The sequence below is a fragment of the Gopherus flavomarginatus genome, chromosome 4 (assembly GCF_025201925.1).
Source record: "Gopherus flavomarginatus isolate rGopFla2 chromosome 4, rGopFla2.mat.asm, whole genome shotgun sequence".
Classification (NCBI taxonomy): domain Eukaryota; kingdom Metazoa; phylum Chordata; order Testudines; family Testudinidae; genus Gopherus; species Gopherus flavomarginatus.
In genome coordinates this window covers 30,599,930-30,613,720 of record NC_066620.1, presented here as the reverse complement: position 1 = coordinate 30,613,720, position 13,791 = coordinate 30,599,930, and the positions used below count along the sequence as shown (strand labels likewise).

Here is a 13,791-nt window from a genome sequence, read left to right as displayed (position 1 = left end):
CCACTTTGCCCAACAGTTGTGGAAAATGGAAAAAGGCTACTGTATTCTGGGCTCCTGAGGCTAAAGAAGTGAGTCCAAGATTTACATATGGCTTCTTTGGATGAGGGAACAAGGAGTTGTGAAATCAAGAGAAGAAACTGAGACACTGAAAAGAAGGAGAGTGTATATTGCTTGTATCCAAAAGACAAAATGGAGAGGGTCGAAAGGAAGAGTGACCAGCTAATAAAAGAATAAATATTTACTGTTATATATGGATATGTGCCACAGGTTGGTTTTACGACTGAGGACAAGGAGGAATTCCAGCTCAAGCCGGACTAAATAAGTGAAATACCACAAGCTGAGTACTTGATTATCGGAGCAGATCTCAATACACATAGCGGAGAACATAGTGAAGGGTATGACAACTGTCACAGAGGATGAGACTTTGGAACCACAAACAAAGCTGGTGAGGATACCTTAGGTTTAGCCAGAATCCATGGCCTGATTGTCAAGAGAGGGAGACTTAAGTACACACAAAAGCGGTGCCAACAAGTACCAGATTACTTTCTGATCAGAGGAAGAGATCTTAAAAAAAAGATTGTGAAGTGATCAAGCTTTACAAGCTGGTAAAGAAAACATCAAAAACAGTGGATACAGAAGTTAAAGGTCAGGCATCCAAAGCCTTATACACAGACTACTAACAAAGGAAGGGGAAAAAGGATTAGCCAAGATTAAACAAAGGTCTTAAACATAGGACTTAGGAGCCATGAAGCAAGTCAAAGATGAAAACAGAGTACTGGTGGAAGACAGTAAAATCATTAGGGAGGTAGCAGTAGTTTTATGTGAAGCTACTCAATGAAAAGAATACAAAAAACCCGTTGAGGGGAATATGAGCAAGCAACAACCTCTCAAGACCTATCACCATGGTGGAGACTCAGACATCACGACACAGTGAAATATGGGAAGGTAGTGGGACTGGACAGTGTATCCACTGAAGCACTTAAAGCATTCGGTCGTGAGGGAGTTGTGGTGATGAACTTTTTCAGCTTAATTCTCCATACTGGAAAAATGCCTGATGAGTAGAGGAAGTGCACATTGTTCCCTATCTTCAAGTCTAAAGGAGATGTGCAAGAATGTAGTAATTACTGACCCACCAACTTAATGAGTCACATGATTAAATGGCTGGAAAGAATTATTGGGAGGGACTGGAGCATAAAGTGACAACCAATTTGGGTTTATGCCAGGAAGGTAAATGATGGATGCAGTGTTTGCAGCCCAAATATTCAATGATGCTTAAGTAGTCTAAAAATATTGTCTACAAGAGAAATGTATTTCCGGCCAACTCTAAGTAAGTTACCTCTTGCAGGATACCAGCTCTCTGTATACTTTTGATTCTGATTTTTAAAGTCAGTTCTTTACATCTCCTACCAATATGACTTTTGTGGACCTATAAGTAATATTAATGAAGCTGCAGAACAAGAGAGGTGTGTCTAAAAAACCCCAAAATACAAAAACCAAATCACTAAGGCCTGCATTCTGCAGGAGACATCAGCTGTCAACTTGATTTAGACTCAAAACTGCTTTAAATGTAATGTGGATGATGTCATAATTAAAACCTCCAATGATATTGTTCCATTGATCAAACAATATTACCAAAAAGTTGTTGTTTCCAAGTGTAAAAGATCTTTCCTCCAGCACATTGAGGAAAAAGTCACTTACCAGACTCATTTTTTTAACAGGCTCCCCTGAAGTCTTTTTTATGGATACTTCCTTCTCTCGTTCGGCTGCATTCAGCAAAACAGAATTTTCTGGCATAGGCTCAATCAACTGTCCACTAAGTGAGCTCTTTAGCTTCTCGTTTTCTCTCTCTAACTTAATTTTGGCTAGCTGGGCCTCAAGCATCCAATGTTCCTTTTCCTGTTCCAGTTTTGCAATCTTCTCCGAACTTTGCTGGACCTTAGGAAGGAAAAGTTAACTGTGTTTGAATTGTAGAATGTGAAATGTTGGGAATTAAATTAAGAAATACCTGAAGACATACGGTCTAAGTAAGTGAATGAGATTAGATGGTACAGCAGGTTAATGCCTAAAGGCCCAATGTTCTAGGTTTAATATGCTTAGGTCACAAGTAGAATGTGTTTAATGGTTTCAATTGGTCCCTACTGCATATCTGCACATCACAACAGTCAGCACAATTGGCAATCTTCCATTAAGGGGGATCCAGGGCTAGAATATCAGAGTAGTTGTAGGTCAGGATTAGAAGAACTGTGTGTGGAAATTCAAACAGCAGCATGCCTGGCTCCAGTCAGCCATTTCACAGCTTTAAGTTTTGCGAGCTCATAACAAACATGCTGCAAAAATAAAGGAATAAACACAATACAAATTAAATTTATGGGCTGCAATGCCTCAAGAGCCATAGAAAAATATTTAGTCTTGGAAAATTCCACACACATTTCATTTAAACTCCTCTTCCTTAGTACACGCTAAACAAGATCTTTTCCATTTATTAAAAGCTCATTAACAACCCACTGATTTCTCTGCACTGATCAGGTAGTTAATATCCAGAGCAAGCGTTCTCAAACTTCCTTGCACCACGACCCGCTTCTAACAACAAAAATTACCACAAGACCTCGGGGGGGGGGGGAGGGAACCGAAGCTGGAGCCTGGCCGAACCAGGCTGGGGGATCCAAAGCCAAACCAAGGGCTTGAGCCCTGGGGAAGGGGGACTGTAACCTGAGCCCCGCCCATCAGGGCTGAAACCAAACCCTGAGCCCTGCCACCCAGGACTGACGCCCCTGGCAGTGAGGCTCAGTCTTAGGCTTCAGCCCTGGCCCCAGCAGGTGTAATACCAGCCGTGGTGACCCCATTAAAATGGAGTTGCACCCCACTTTGGGGTCCCAACCCACAGTTTGAGAGCCGCTGATCTAGAGCGGTTAGCTCTGCTTTAGCTTGGCCCCAGTCTATCCAAACTAGCCGCTACCTAATCCCTAAAAAGTTTGACATATACTCAGCATACGGATCTCAAGAGAATGAATTAAAACTTCGTTGAGCTTCCTCTTGCCCCAGAGCTTCCAGAGAGCCAACTCCAAAGCTTACAGATCCTCTATGACACTTTGTAATTCATTTTTTTCTGCCAGTGACCATTTAAGATTAATAGAATGCATATTTTAAATTCCAGGTAATCAAATAGATACATTTTAAATTAAAAATCCCTTCAGATAAATATACTTCTACATAATCTTACCTCTTGAATGCAGGAATACAATAAGAATGGTAATGCCAAATCAAACACACCATACATCTGAGAATAAGAGCTAAACACACATTTGTGAACTGAAGGAGGACACAGTTGACTGGAAAGTAGTTATGAGAAATAGTACAAAGTTCAAGAGCTCATTTCTTTAAAAAACAGAGAGCAAGAAATGACCAAATTGAACAGGAAATGCTAGATAATGCATACAAGACTAAATTGCATATATTTTGCATTTCTTGCCAAATTAAGTATTCTGTAAAAAATAATCTGATCTCATGATTATAGTGGAAAATTAGCATAATGCTGCTGTTGAGGTGGCCTATTCTAAAGTATTGTGTTATGGGAAAGCGAAACTCCACTCTTTCAGGATACTATTGTTTGGCCGTAATACAGAAAGCTACTCTTCACTGTAAACTGAACAAATGGGAAATCTACAATCTAATCTGAAGTCTCAAATTGAGGAGGGCCATTTGTTTTATAAAGTAACCACCCCTCTGATAATTTCTTGTATAACAGTGCAGCATAACATTGTGAGGAATAAGATACTCATCCTGAATCAAAGTATTGTACAGCCCTTTATTTGCTTTGTCAAACGGTTTCAGTTTTTGGTGGTGCAATGATAACATTCTAATTAAAAATGTAACTTCAGATGGGTGATAATTAATTAGGTCAGGGGTCGGCAACCTTTCAGAAGTGCTGTGCCGAGTCTTCATTTATACACTCTAATTTAAGGTTTCGCGTGCCAATAATACATTTTAACCTTTTCAGAAGGTCTCTTTCTATAAGTCTATAATATATAACTAAACTATTGTATGTAAAGTAAATAAGGTTTCAGAATGTTTAAGAAGCTTCATTTAAAATTAAAAATTATAAAATGCAGAGCCCCCTGGACTGGTGGCCAGGACCTGGGTAGCGTGAGCGCCACTGAAAATCAGCTCACATGCCGCCTTTGGCACCCGTGCCATAGGATGCCTACCCCTGAATTAGGTTGTCATATCAGTTCTTCCCTCTCAGAAGTGCACGCAAACATCAGTTTAGTGACTGGGCAAAAGTTTCCATCTTTGTAATTTGTGCTAGGCTCAAACCAAATCAAATTCCCTTCTCCATCCTACATTTATAATTCCAGAATGTGGACACAGTGTACTTAGATTTCCAGAAAGTCTTTGACAAGGTCCCTCACCAAAGGCTCTTACGAAAATTAAGCTGTCATGGGATAAAAGGGAAGGCCCTTTCATGGACTGAGAACTGGTTAAAAGATAGGGAACAAAAGTTAAGAATTAATAGTAAATTCTCAGAATGGAGAGGGGTAACTAGTGGTGTTCCCCAAGGGTCACTCCTTAGACCAATTCCATTCAACTTATTCATAAATGATCTGGAGAAAGGGGTAAAAAGTGAGGTGGCAAAGTTTGCACATGATACTTAACTGCTCAAGATAGTTAAGACCAAAGCAGACTGTGACGAACTTCAAGAAGATCTCACAAAACTAAGTGATTGGGCAACAAAATGGCAAACAAAATTTAATGTGGATAAGTGTAAAGTAATGCACATTGGAAGAAAAACCCAACTACACATACAATATGATGAGGGCTAATTTAGCTACAACAAATCAGGAAAAAGATCTTGCAGTCATCGTGGATAGTTCTCTGAAGATGTATACGCAGTGTGCAGAGGCGGTCAAAAAAGCAAACAGGATGTTAGGAATCATTAAAAAGGGGATAGAGAATAAGACAGAGAATATATTTTTGCCCTTATATAAATGAATGGTACGCCCACATCTCGAATACTGTGTACAAATGTGGTTGCCTCATCTCAAAAAAGATATACTGGCACTAGAAAAGGGCAACTAAAATGATTACGGGTTTGGAGAGGGTCCCATATGAGGAGAGATTAAAGAGGCTAGGACTCTTCAGCTTGGAAAAGAGGAGACTAAGGGGGGATATGATAGAGGTATATAAAGTCATGAGTGATGTGGAGAAAGTGCATAAGGAAAAGTTATTTACTTATTCCCATAATACAAGAACTAGGAGTCACCAAATGAAATTAATAGGCAGCAGGTTTAAAACAAATAAAAGGAAGTTCTTCACGCAGTGCACGGTCAACTTGTGGAACTCCTTACCTGGGGAGGTTGTGATGGCTAGGACTATAACAGTGCTATAAAGAGAACTGGATAAATTCACGGAGGTTAAGTCCATTAATGGCTATTAGCCAGGATGGGTAAGGAATGGTGTCCCTAGCCTCTGTTTGTTTGTCAGAGGGTGGAGAAGGATGGCAGGAGAGATCACTTGATCATTACCTGTTAGGTTCATTCCCTCTGGGGCACTTGGCATTGGCCACTATCGGTAGACAGGATACTGGGCTAGATGGACCTTTGGTCTGACCCAGTACAGCCGTTCTTATGTTCTAATTCTTTTTACTAAAAGGTTATGACTCTTCCTATTACAGAAATAGGAACTAGACATTCAAATGAAGAAGGCTCAAGACAAGTTCTCCCTAATAAGAACAGACTTTATAGATCTTGCAGCTAATTATACTTGCTTTACCATTTCTATAACGTCAGCGTTTACAGATACAAAACTGAAATTGTAGATGTATTTATAACACATATTAATTTGAGTTAGTCTGTGACCTTTGGACATAACACTTTTTTCTAATAAAAACAGTGTGCTAACACATATATTTGTCAAAATATATACAAGAATACCTGTTGTGCAAGACCTTCTCTACTTTCTGTGGAACTCAGAAGAACTCTGCGATTGGCCAAAGCCTCTTCATAAGGCACTGAATCTGAATAGGGCTATAACCAAAGAAACAGCAAAGGCTTTCACAGTAAATCGGATTATATGTTGTCGTCCTCCCTGCATCCCCACTGTCCTTGCTAAAGCAAGGTGAAGAGTTCTGCTTTGCATGGTTAAAATTTCTTTCATTTTGCTTCCCTATCTATTAATACAAGCCAGTTGGGTCTCCAAGCAAGGCAAAATGATTAGTACAGTACACATGACACTTAGGACACGTTTGAAGTCTGCTTAACTGAGACATTCCCCAAGGAATCAATGAAAGCTTTTTGGGGAGATTTATTGGTGCTTGAATCTTTTGGTTTAGCAGGGTTCATTATTTGCAAAGTACTTTTTCATCCTTCTACACAAATTTTGTGTTTTCATTTTATGCTGTTTTTGTCAATTTGCCTCACTAACAGTTGCTAGTCACTTCAAAGAAATACAGTAAAGTTCATGTTCCACATGTATGTACCTGGCTATTCTTATGGAAAGAACGAACCACATACACAAGTGGGCTACTTTTCTAGCAGCCTTGCAGCTGATCCTACTGGTGAAACTGGGCAAGATCAGAGTTTGTTCTCAACCCAGGGTCCTCTGCCACGCCCACCCCTCAGACAACAGCCTTACAGTAGAACCTCAGAGTTACAAACACCTTGGGAATGGAGCTTGAACAAAACATGGTTATTCTTCCAAAAGTTTACAACTGAACATTGACTTAATACAGCTTTGAAACTTTACTATGCAGAAGAAAAATGCTTCCCCTTTATTTCATTTTTTTTAGCAGTTTACGTTTAACACAGTAGTGTATTGTATTTGCTTTATTATTTTTGGTCTCTGATGCTGCTCAATTGTGTACTTGCAGTTCCAAATGAGGTGTATGGTTGGTCAGTCCGTAAGGCTGGAGTTTACAACTCTGAGCTTCTACTGTACTATTAAAATGGTTCCGATAACCATCAATTCTTGTTTCATGGGGGAGGAAAGTCCATTCCATATGGCATCCTGATTAAGAGGATTCTATTGTCTAAAGTAACTGAATTAGATACAATCCTTTGCCTTCTCTACTTGAATGTAAATGTTAGCTGAAGACACACCTTTTTTAAAGATTTCATGTAGGCAACTGCTTTCTTCTTGTACTGGAGCATACATTCAGCTGATAGAGGGCTGATGAACTCTGTCCCTCCCTTAGGCCCATAGCTCAATGAAGCTGTGAAGTGGTCTAAGTTGTTGCTAAAGAATGAGGCAATCTAGACAGGTCAAGAAAGATTTTTACTTTAAATAGAAAAAAAGTGGCAGAAACAACAAAAGAGCTACTTCAAAAGAGAAATAATAGTCATGAAACTGAAGTTCATAGCAAAATTGCAAGTACAAATTTATTAGGGGCTTTACAAAACTCACATTGCACAGGCATGAACTAAACAAAGATCATTCACAACTGTACCTGCTCCTCTATTAAGCATGCATCTTTGGCAGTACTGCGATGTATCACAACAGGAGCAAACTAATATGCAAATAGCTTTTTAAAGGTGGATCTGGAAATCTTAGACTATAACAGATCTTTACTAGAGCTGTCAAGCAATTAAAATTAATCGTGATTAATCGCACCATTAAACAGAATACAATTTATTTAATTATGTTTGGACGTTTTCTACATTTTCAAATATACTGATTTCAAATTGTAACAGAATACAAAGTGTTCAGCACTCTCTATATTTTTTTAGAAGTATTTGCACCTTAAAAAACCAAAAGAAATAGTACTTTTCAATTCAACTAATACCAGTACTGTAATGCAATCTCTATCATGAAAGTTGAACTTACAAATGTAGAATTATGTACAAAAAACTACATTCAAAAATAAAACAATGTAAAATTTTAGACCCTGCAAGTTCACTCTGTCCTACTTCTTGTTCAGCCAGTTGCTCAAACAAGTTTGTTTACATTTTCCAGAAATAATACTGCCCATTTCTTGTTTACAATGTCACCTGAAAGTGAGAACAGGTGTTCTCATGGCATTGTTGTAGTCGGCGTCGCAAGATATTTATATTCCAGATGCACTACAGATTCATGTGTCTCTTCATCTTCAACTACCAGTCCACAGGATATGCTGATGATGTTTTCTACTTGATAACAATCCAAAGTAATGTGGACTGACGTGTTCATTTTCATTATTTGAGTCAGATGCCACCAGCAGAAGGTTGATTTTCTTTTTTGGTGGTTCAGGTTCTGTAGTTTCTGCATCAGAATTTTTCTCTTTTAAGACTTCTGAAAGCATGTTCCACACCTCATCCCTCAGATTTTGGAAGGCATTTCAGATTCTTAAATTTTGGGTCAAGTTCTGTAGCTATCTTTCGAAATCTCACATTGGTACCTTCTTTGCGTTTTGTCAAATCTGCAGCGAAAGTGTTCTTAAAATGAACAACACGTGCTGGATCATCATCCAAGACTGCTATAACATGAAATATATGACAGAGCGGGGCTAAAGCAAAGCAGGGGACATACAGTTCTGCCCCGAGGAGTTCAGTCACCAATTCAATTAATGCTTTTTTTTTTAAAAAAAGCCTTGAAGCATGTCCTCTGGAATGGCGGCTAGAGCACAAAAGGGCATACAAATGTTTAGCACATCTGGCATGCAAATACCTTGCAATGCCAGCCACAAAAGTGCCAAGCAAATGCCTGTTCTCACTTTCTGGCGACACTGTAAATAAGAAGAGGGCAGCATTATCTCCTGTAAATGTAAACAAAGTTGTTTGTCTCAGCAACTGGCTGAACAAGAAGTAGGACTGAGTGGACTTGTAGGCTCTGAAGTTTTACAATCTTATTTTTGAGTGCAGTTATGTAACAACAACAAAAAGTTGCACTTTCATAACAAAGATTGCACTACAGTACTTATATGAGGTGAATTGAAAAATACCATCTCTTTTGTTTTTCATTTTACAGTGCAAATATTTGTAATAAAAAATATACACTGATTTCAATTACAGTACAGAATACAATATCTATGAAAATGCAGAGAAAACATCCAAAATATTTAATAAATTTCTATAGCTAGTCTATTGTTTATAGTGCAATTAAAACGGTGATTAATTTTTTTTAACTGAGATTAATCGACATCCTTAATCTTTACATACTTTGTGGTATCCCGAGATCTTTATACATGAGTTAAATCTTTGAGAAAAGTGAGAGATTTTAAACTCTAATCTAGGTTGACACCATTAGATTTTGGCTAGGAAACATAAATTACCTTGCCTGCTCCATTTGTTAAAGCCACTACTGAGGACAAGATGCAGTCATTTGTTGTTATAAGTTTCTGTGTGGCTGTTGGAAGCTCATGTTCTAAGGCAGCTTTCTGACTGTAGTGTTTGGAAACTTCTAAATGAAAACAATTACATTGTGTTAATTGTCTACATACAACATTATATTCTTTCCTATACCCACCCCCTCAATTGCTGTCAATTAAGAGCTAGTGGATGCTGGACACTTCTGAAAATCTGAGCCTAAATGAATTGCTCAAGGTTGCAGCAGCTCACAAGCACTAGAAAGAGGGATTGTTGTGACAAGTCTGTGCTATGAAAAAAAATACATGCTAGAAAAGACTCTTCCGACTGACATCTGCCTACTTTTTATGAACTATGATATGGAAAGTAGAAGAAACACAAAACATCTCAGTAGCTTTTTACCATCCTAAGGGTGCAACAATTTCTCCTCCTCTTTGTGGTTATTTTTATTCAGCAAGGAATCTTCATGTTAGTCTCTTTCAATAACATATCCTCTGGTTCCCAGTAAACCTACTGTGTTTGTCATGCTTCAATGATAATTTGTCCATTTTGTAAGGGTGTATTGAAAACAAAAATAAAATTAAGATTGAACTAATGATCTCCAGTAGAACCAACTTTTATAAACATGAACCGCAGTATGTAGTAAACTGCAGTAATACTGCTAACAGACTGAATGGAAATCTCATTGACAATTACAGAATGTTAATATTTATACAGCTGACTAGAGTTACAGTATAAAAATAAGTCAACTAAATTTACCCTTCTTTAGCACCAAAAATCTCAATAGTTTTGGTTCTAGAATGAGTTCTAACAAAGGTTAGCATTTTGTAAAGACATTTTAAAATAATCTGAATTAATCCCCCCAAAAAATTAGTAACCAACTAACACTAATAAAGTCAAATACAATACAGTTTGTTTGCACAATACAGCGATGTCTTCTATATATCATTAAATTATACCTTCTGTGAAAAAGTCAGCAGGGAAGTATCAAAGCTGAGCAGCTCTCAAGTTTCTCATTTATTATACATATTCTAGTTCAGAGAAAATCCTCAGCCCCATCCCCTCCATGGAGAAAACTGACAGGAAAATTCCAGTATCTGATGGTTGAGACTCTCCATCAGCTGTGATGTTTATGACGGTGGGCATGCACATACATTTCACAGGGGAGTGGATGGGGGGGGAAGCAGTAGATATGGCATATCTTGACTTTAGTAAAGCTCTTCCTACAGTCTCGTATGACTTTCTCATAAACAAACTAGGGAAATGCAACCTAAATGGAGCTACTATAAGGTGGATGCAAAACTGGTTGGAAAACTGTTCACAGAGAGTAGTTATCAGTGGCTCACAGTTATGCTGGAAGGGCATAACAGGGATGCTGGAGCCCCACAGGGATCAGTTCTGGGTCCAGTTCTGTTCAATATCCCATCAATGATTTAGATAATGGAATAGAGAGTACATTTATAAAGTTTGTGGATGATACCAAGCTGGGAGGGGTTGCAAGTGCTTTGGACGATAGGATTAAAATTCAAAATGATCTGGACAAACTGGAGAAATGGTCTGCAGTAAATAGGATCAAATTCAATAAGGACTCCAGTACTCCATTTAGGAAGGAAAAATCAGTTGCACACATACAAAATGGGAAATGACTGCCTAGGAAGGAGTACTGCGGAAAGGGATCTGGGGGTCATAGTGGACCACAAACTAAATATGAATCAACAATGTAACACTGTTGCAAAAAAAGGGAACATCATTCTGGGATTTATTAGAAGAGCAACAAAAGTGATTAAAAGTGTAGAAAACTTAACCTATGAGGGAAGATTGAAAAAAAATGGATTTGTTTAGTCTGGAACAGAGAAGACTAAAAAGGGACATAACAGGTTTCAAGTACATAAAAGCTTGTTACAAGGAGGAGGGAGAAGAATTGTTCTTAACCGCTGAGGATAGGACAAGCAGCAATGGGCTTAAATTGCAGCAGGGGAGGTTTAAGTTGGACATTAGGAAAACTTCATCTCAGGGTGGTTAAGCACTGGAATAAATCGTCTAGGGAGGTTGTGGAATCTCCATCATTGGAGATTTTTAAGATAAAGTTAGACAAACACTTTTCAGAGATGGTCTAGATAATACTTAGTCCTTCCTTGAGTGCAGGGTACTAGATGACCTCTCAAGGTCCTTTCCAGTCCTATGATTATAGAATGTACATTTCATTGTCCTTCCCCTCTACATGTCAGTTTCAGTAGAGTGAGCAGAGCACTGAAACCAGAAGAATCCTGCTCTCTGAAGCACTCAGAGCAGTATTATTATCTATTTTAACACCTAGCCTACTCACAAGAATGAAGGTGACAGCCAGAAAAGTGGAGGCACCACAATACGTATACACAAACCTGCAAACTAAAATTATGTTGGGTGGTCTAATTTTAGGTCTTTCAACCTTTAACATAACCCTTTACAAGCTAATTACTGAATGTAGATATACTTAGCCTTACTTTCAAAATCAAGCATTCAATAATTAAGATATAGCCCATTTTAAATTGCTTACCCCTCATTTATTCTCACCTTTCATAACATTATGAAATCCATGAAGACCTGCAGCAATGTGTGTGAATACTGAACTGTAACTTGTCCGAAGCAGGCCTTCTGGTTTTATACCTAAAAACCATGCAAGAAAGTTGACAAATCTATATTCAATGATCAATTAAAAAAATATATCAAACTCTGAAAGTTATCTAGTTTCTGAATGATGGAAATATTTGCAGGTTTTATCTTTAGCACTGAGGCAGCAAGACTTGTTAACTGAACTTGACCCATAATTATTAATGAAATCTTTTTTTAAAAAAAATTGTATTTTGCTAACACAAGCAAGTCAGACTTCTAAACTTTTTAGATTTTGCTCAAACACTGCAATTACACCAGAGTAGCTTGGTTTGGAAAAATCAATTCAACATGTAGTATGAAATCTACCCAGTTGTTGCAATATCCTTTACTACCCAAGATAATGGTTATTTTTACCAGAAGCCTTTTTTCCCCCCTCTCTAAATGTTAGGGTCAATCCAGTGATCAGTTACACCTCATTTGCTGCTTCTTTTACTTTGCTACTATATATTTCAATGTTTTACAGCATTAAACTGATTTTTAAGTGATTTTTTGTGTTTCACTTACATACCACTATAGTTAGAAAGATACCTTACAAATTTGTTTGGGTTGTATTTGTGTGAGGGGCAGGGGGAAGTTGTTTGTTTTGGTGGGGATGAGGAAGTGCTAGAAGGTTCTGACCTAATAATTGAAGATTGAATACTCTCATACCAGCTTAAAAAGCTACAGAAGATATAAAGGAACAAGTGATTATACTACAAAAGCTAATGGCCCATTTCATCTTTTTTCTACAAACAGCATTTAACGTGTAACACCTATCGCTTAGCCAGTGCACTTTGTCATCCCCCTAAGACTTATTTTTTTGTTTCATATTTGCATATGGTTGGTTCAAAACCAGGAAGCATTAGCATCCTTTATATTCGAACAGATTGGAGCCATAATGGACACTTACTTGGTAAGACAATAAGACTAATATACACATGTAACTTCTCAAAGACTGCAGTAATCTTCTTCATATCATTGTGGAGCTCCAGATTCCTGGCTCTTAAAGCAGCTGTGCAAAGAGAAGATTCACACTCTTCTTCCAAACTACGAATATATGAATTTATTTTTAAAGTGAATATGTTGCCAAACAAATGCAATATTTTCATAATCAACAGGATAAACATCTCTGCTGCTGTTTAAATTCTGAGTCAGAGAAGCAACAAGAAAAGGGGCTGAGAATTTTATTTCTTTATAAGAACATAGAAAGGGCCATAGTGCGTCAGACCAATGGTCCATCCAGCCCAGTACCCTGTCTTCCAACAGCGGCCAATGCCACGTGCTTCAGAGGGAATGAACAGAATAGGGCACTTAAGTGATCCATCCCCTCTCACCCAGTCCCAGCTTCTGGCAGTCAGAGGTTTAGGGACACCCAGAGCCTGGGATTGCATCCCTGACCACCGTGGCTAACAACCATTGATGGATCTATCCTCCACAAACTTATCTAATTCTTTTTGTGAATCCAGTTATACTTTTGGCATTCACAACATTCTCTGGCAACAGGTTCCATAAGTTGACTGTGTGTTGTGTGAAGAAGTACTTCCTTGTGTTTGTTTTAAACCTGCTGCCTATTAATTTCATTGGGTGACCCCCCCTCAGTTCTTGTGTTACATAGAGGTAAAACAACACTTGCTTGTTTACTCTCTCCACATCATTCATGATTTTGTAAAAACTTCCATCATATCCCCTTCTTAGTTGTCTCTTTTCTAAGCTAACTATTCCAAGTCTTTTTAAATCTCTCCTCATATGGAATCTGTTCCATACCCTAATAATTTTTGTTCCCCTTCTCTAGATCTTTTTCAATTCTAATATATCTTTTTTGGGATGGGTTGACCAGAACTGTATGCAGTATTCAAGGCATGGGCAAACAGGGATTTATAAAGTG

At 38.1% G+C, this 13,791-nt stretch overlaps 1 protein-coding gene across 5 annotated transcripts in view; it reads right to left on the bottom strand.

The window, feature by feature from the left end:
- PPP1R21 (protein phosphatase 1 regulatory subunit 21) overlaps window positions 1-13,791 on the bottom strand; it is an 89,237-nt gene that overhangs the window by 20,674 nt on the left and 54,772 nt on the right. For all 5 annotated transcript variants that reach the window (XR_007774153.1, XM_050951829.1, XM_050951830.1 and 2 more), the window contains 6 exons: window positions 12,817-12,953; window positions 11,829-11,921; window positions 9,242-9,369; window positions 7,095-7,247; window positions 5,931-6,023; window positions 1,699-1,935 (listed from right to left, as the gene is read on the bottom strand). Coding sequence is in view for 4 of the 5 variants with exons in the window: in XM_050951829.1 (XP_050807786.1) it covers window positions 1,699-1,935; window positions 5,931-6,023; window positions 7,095-7,247; window positions 9,242-9,369; window positions 11,829-11,921; window positions 12,817-12,953 (841 nt within the window). In the remaining variant the exon portion in view is untranslated. The remainder of the gene's footprint in view (window positions 1-1,698; window positions 1,936-5,930; window positions 6,024-7,094; window positions 7,248-9,241; window positions 9,370-11,828; window positions 11,922-12,816; window positions 12,954-13,791) is intronic.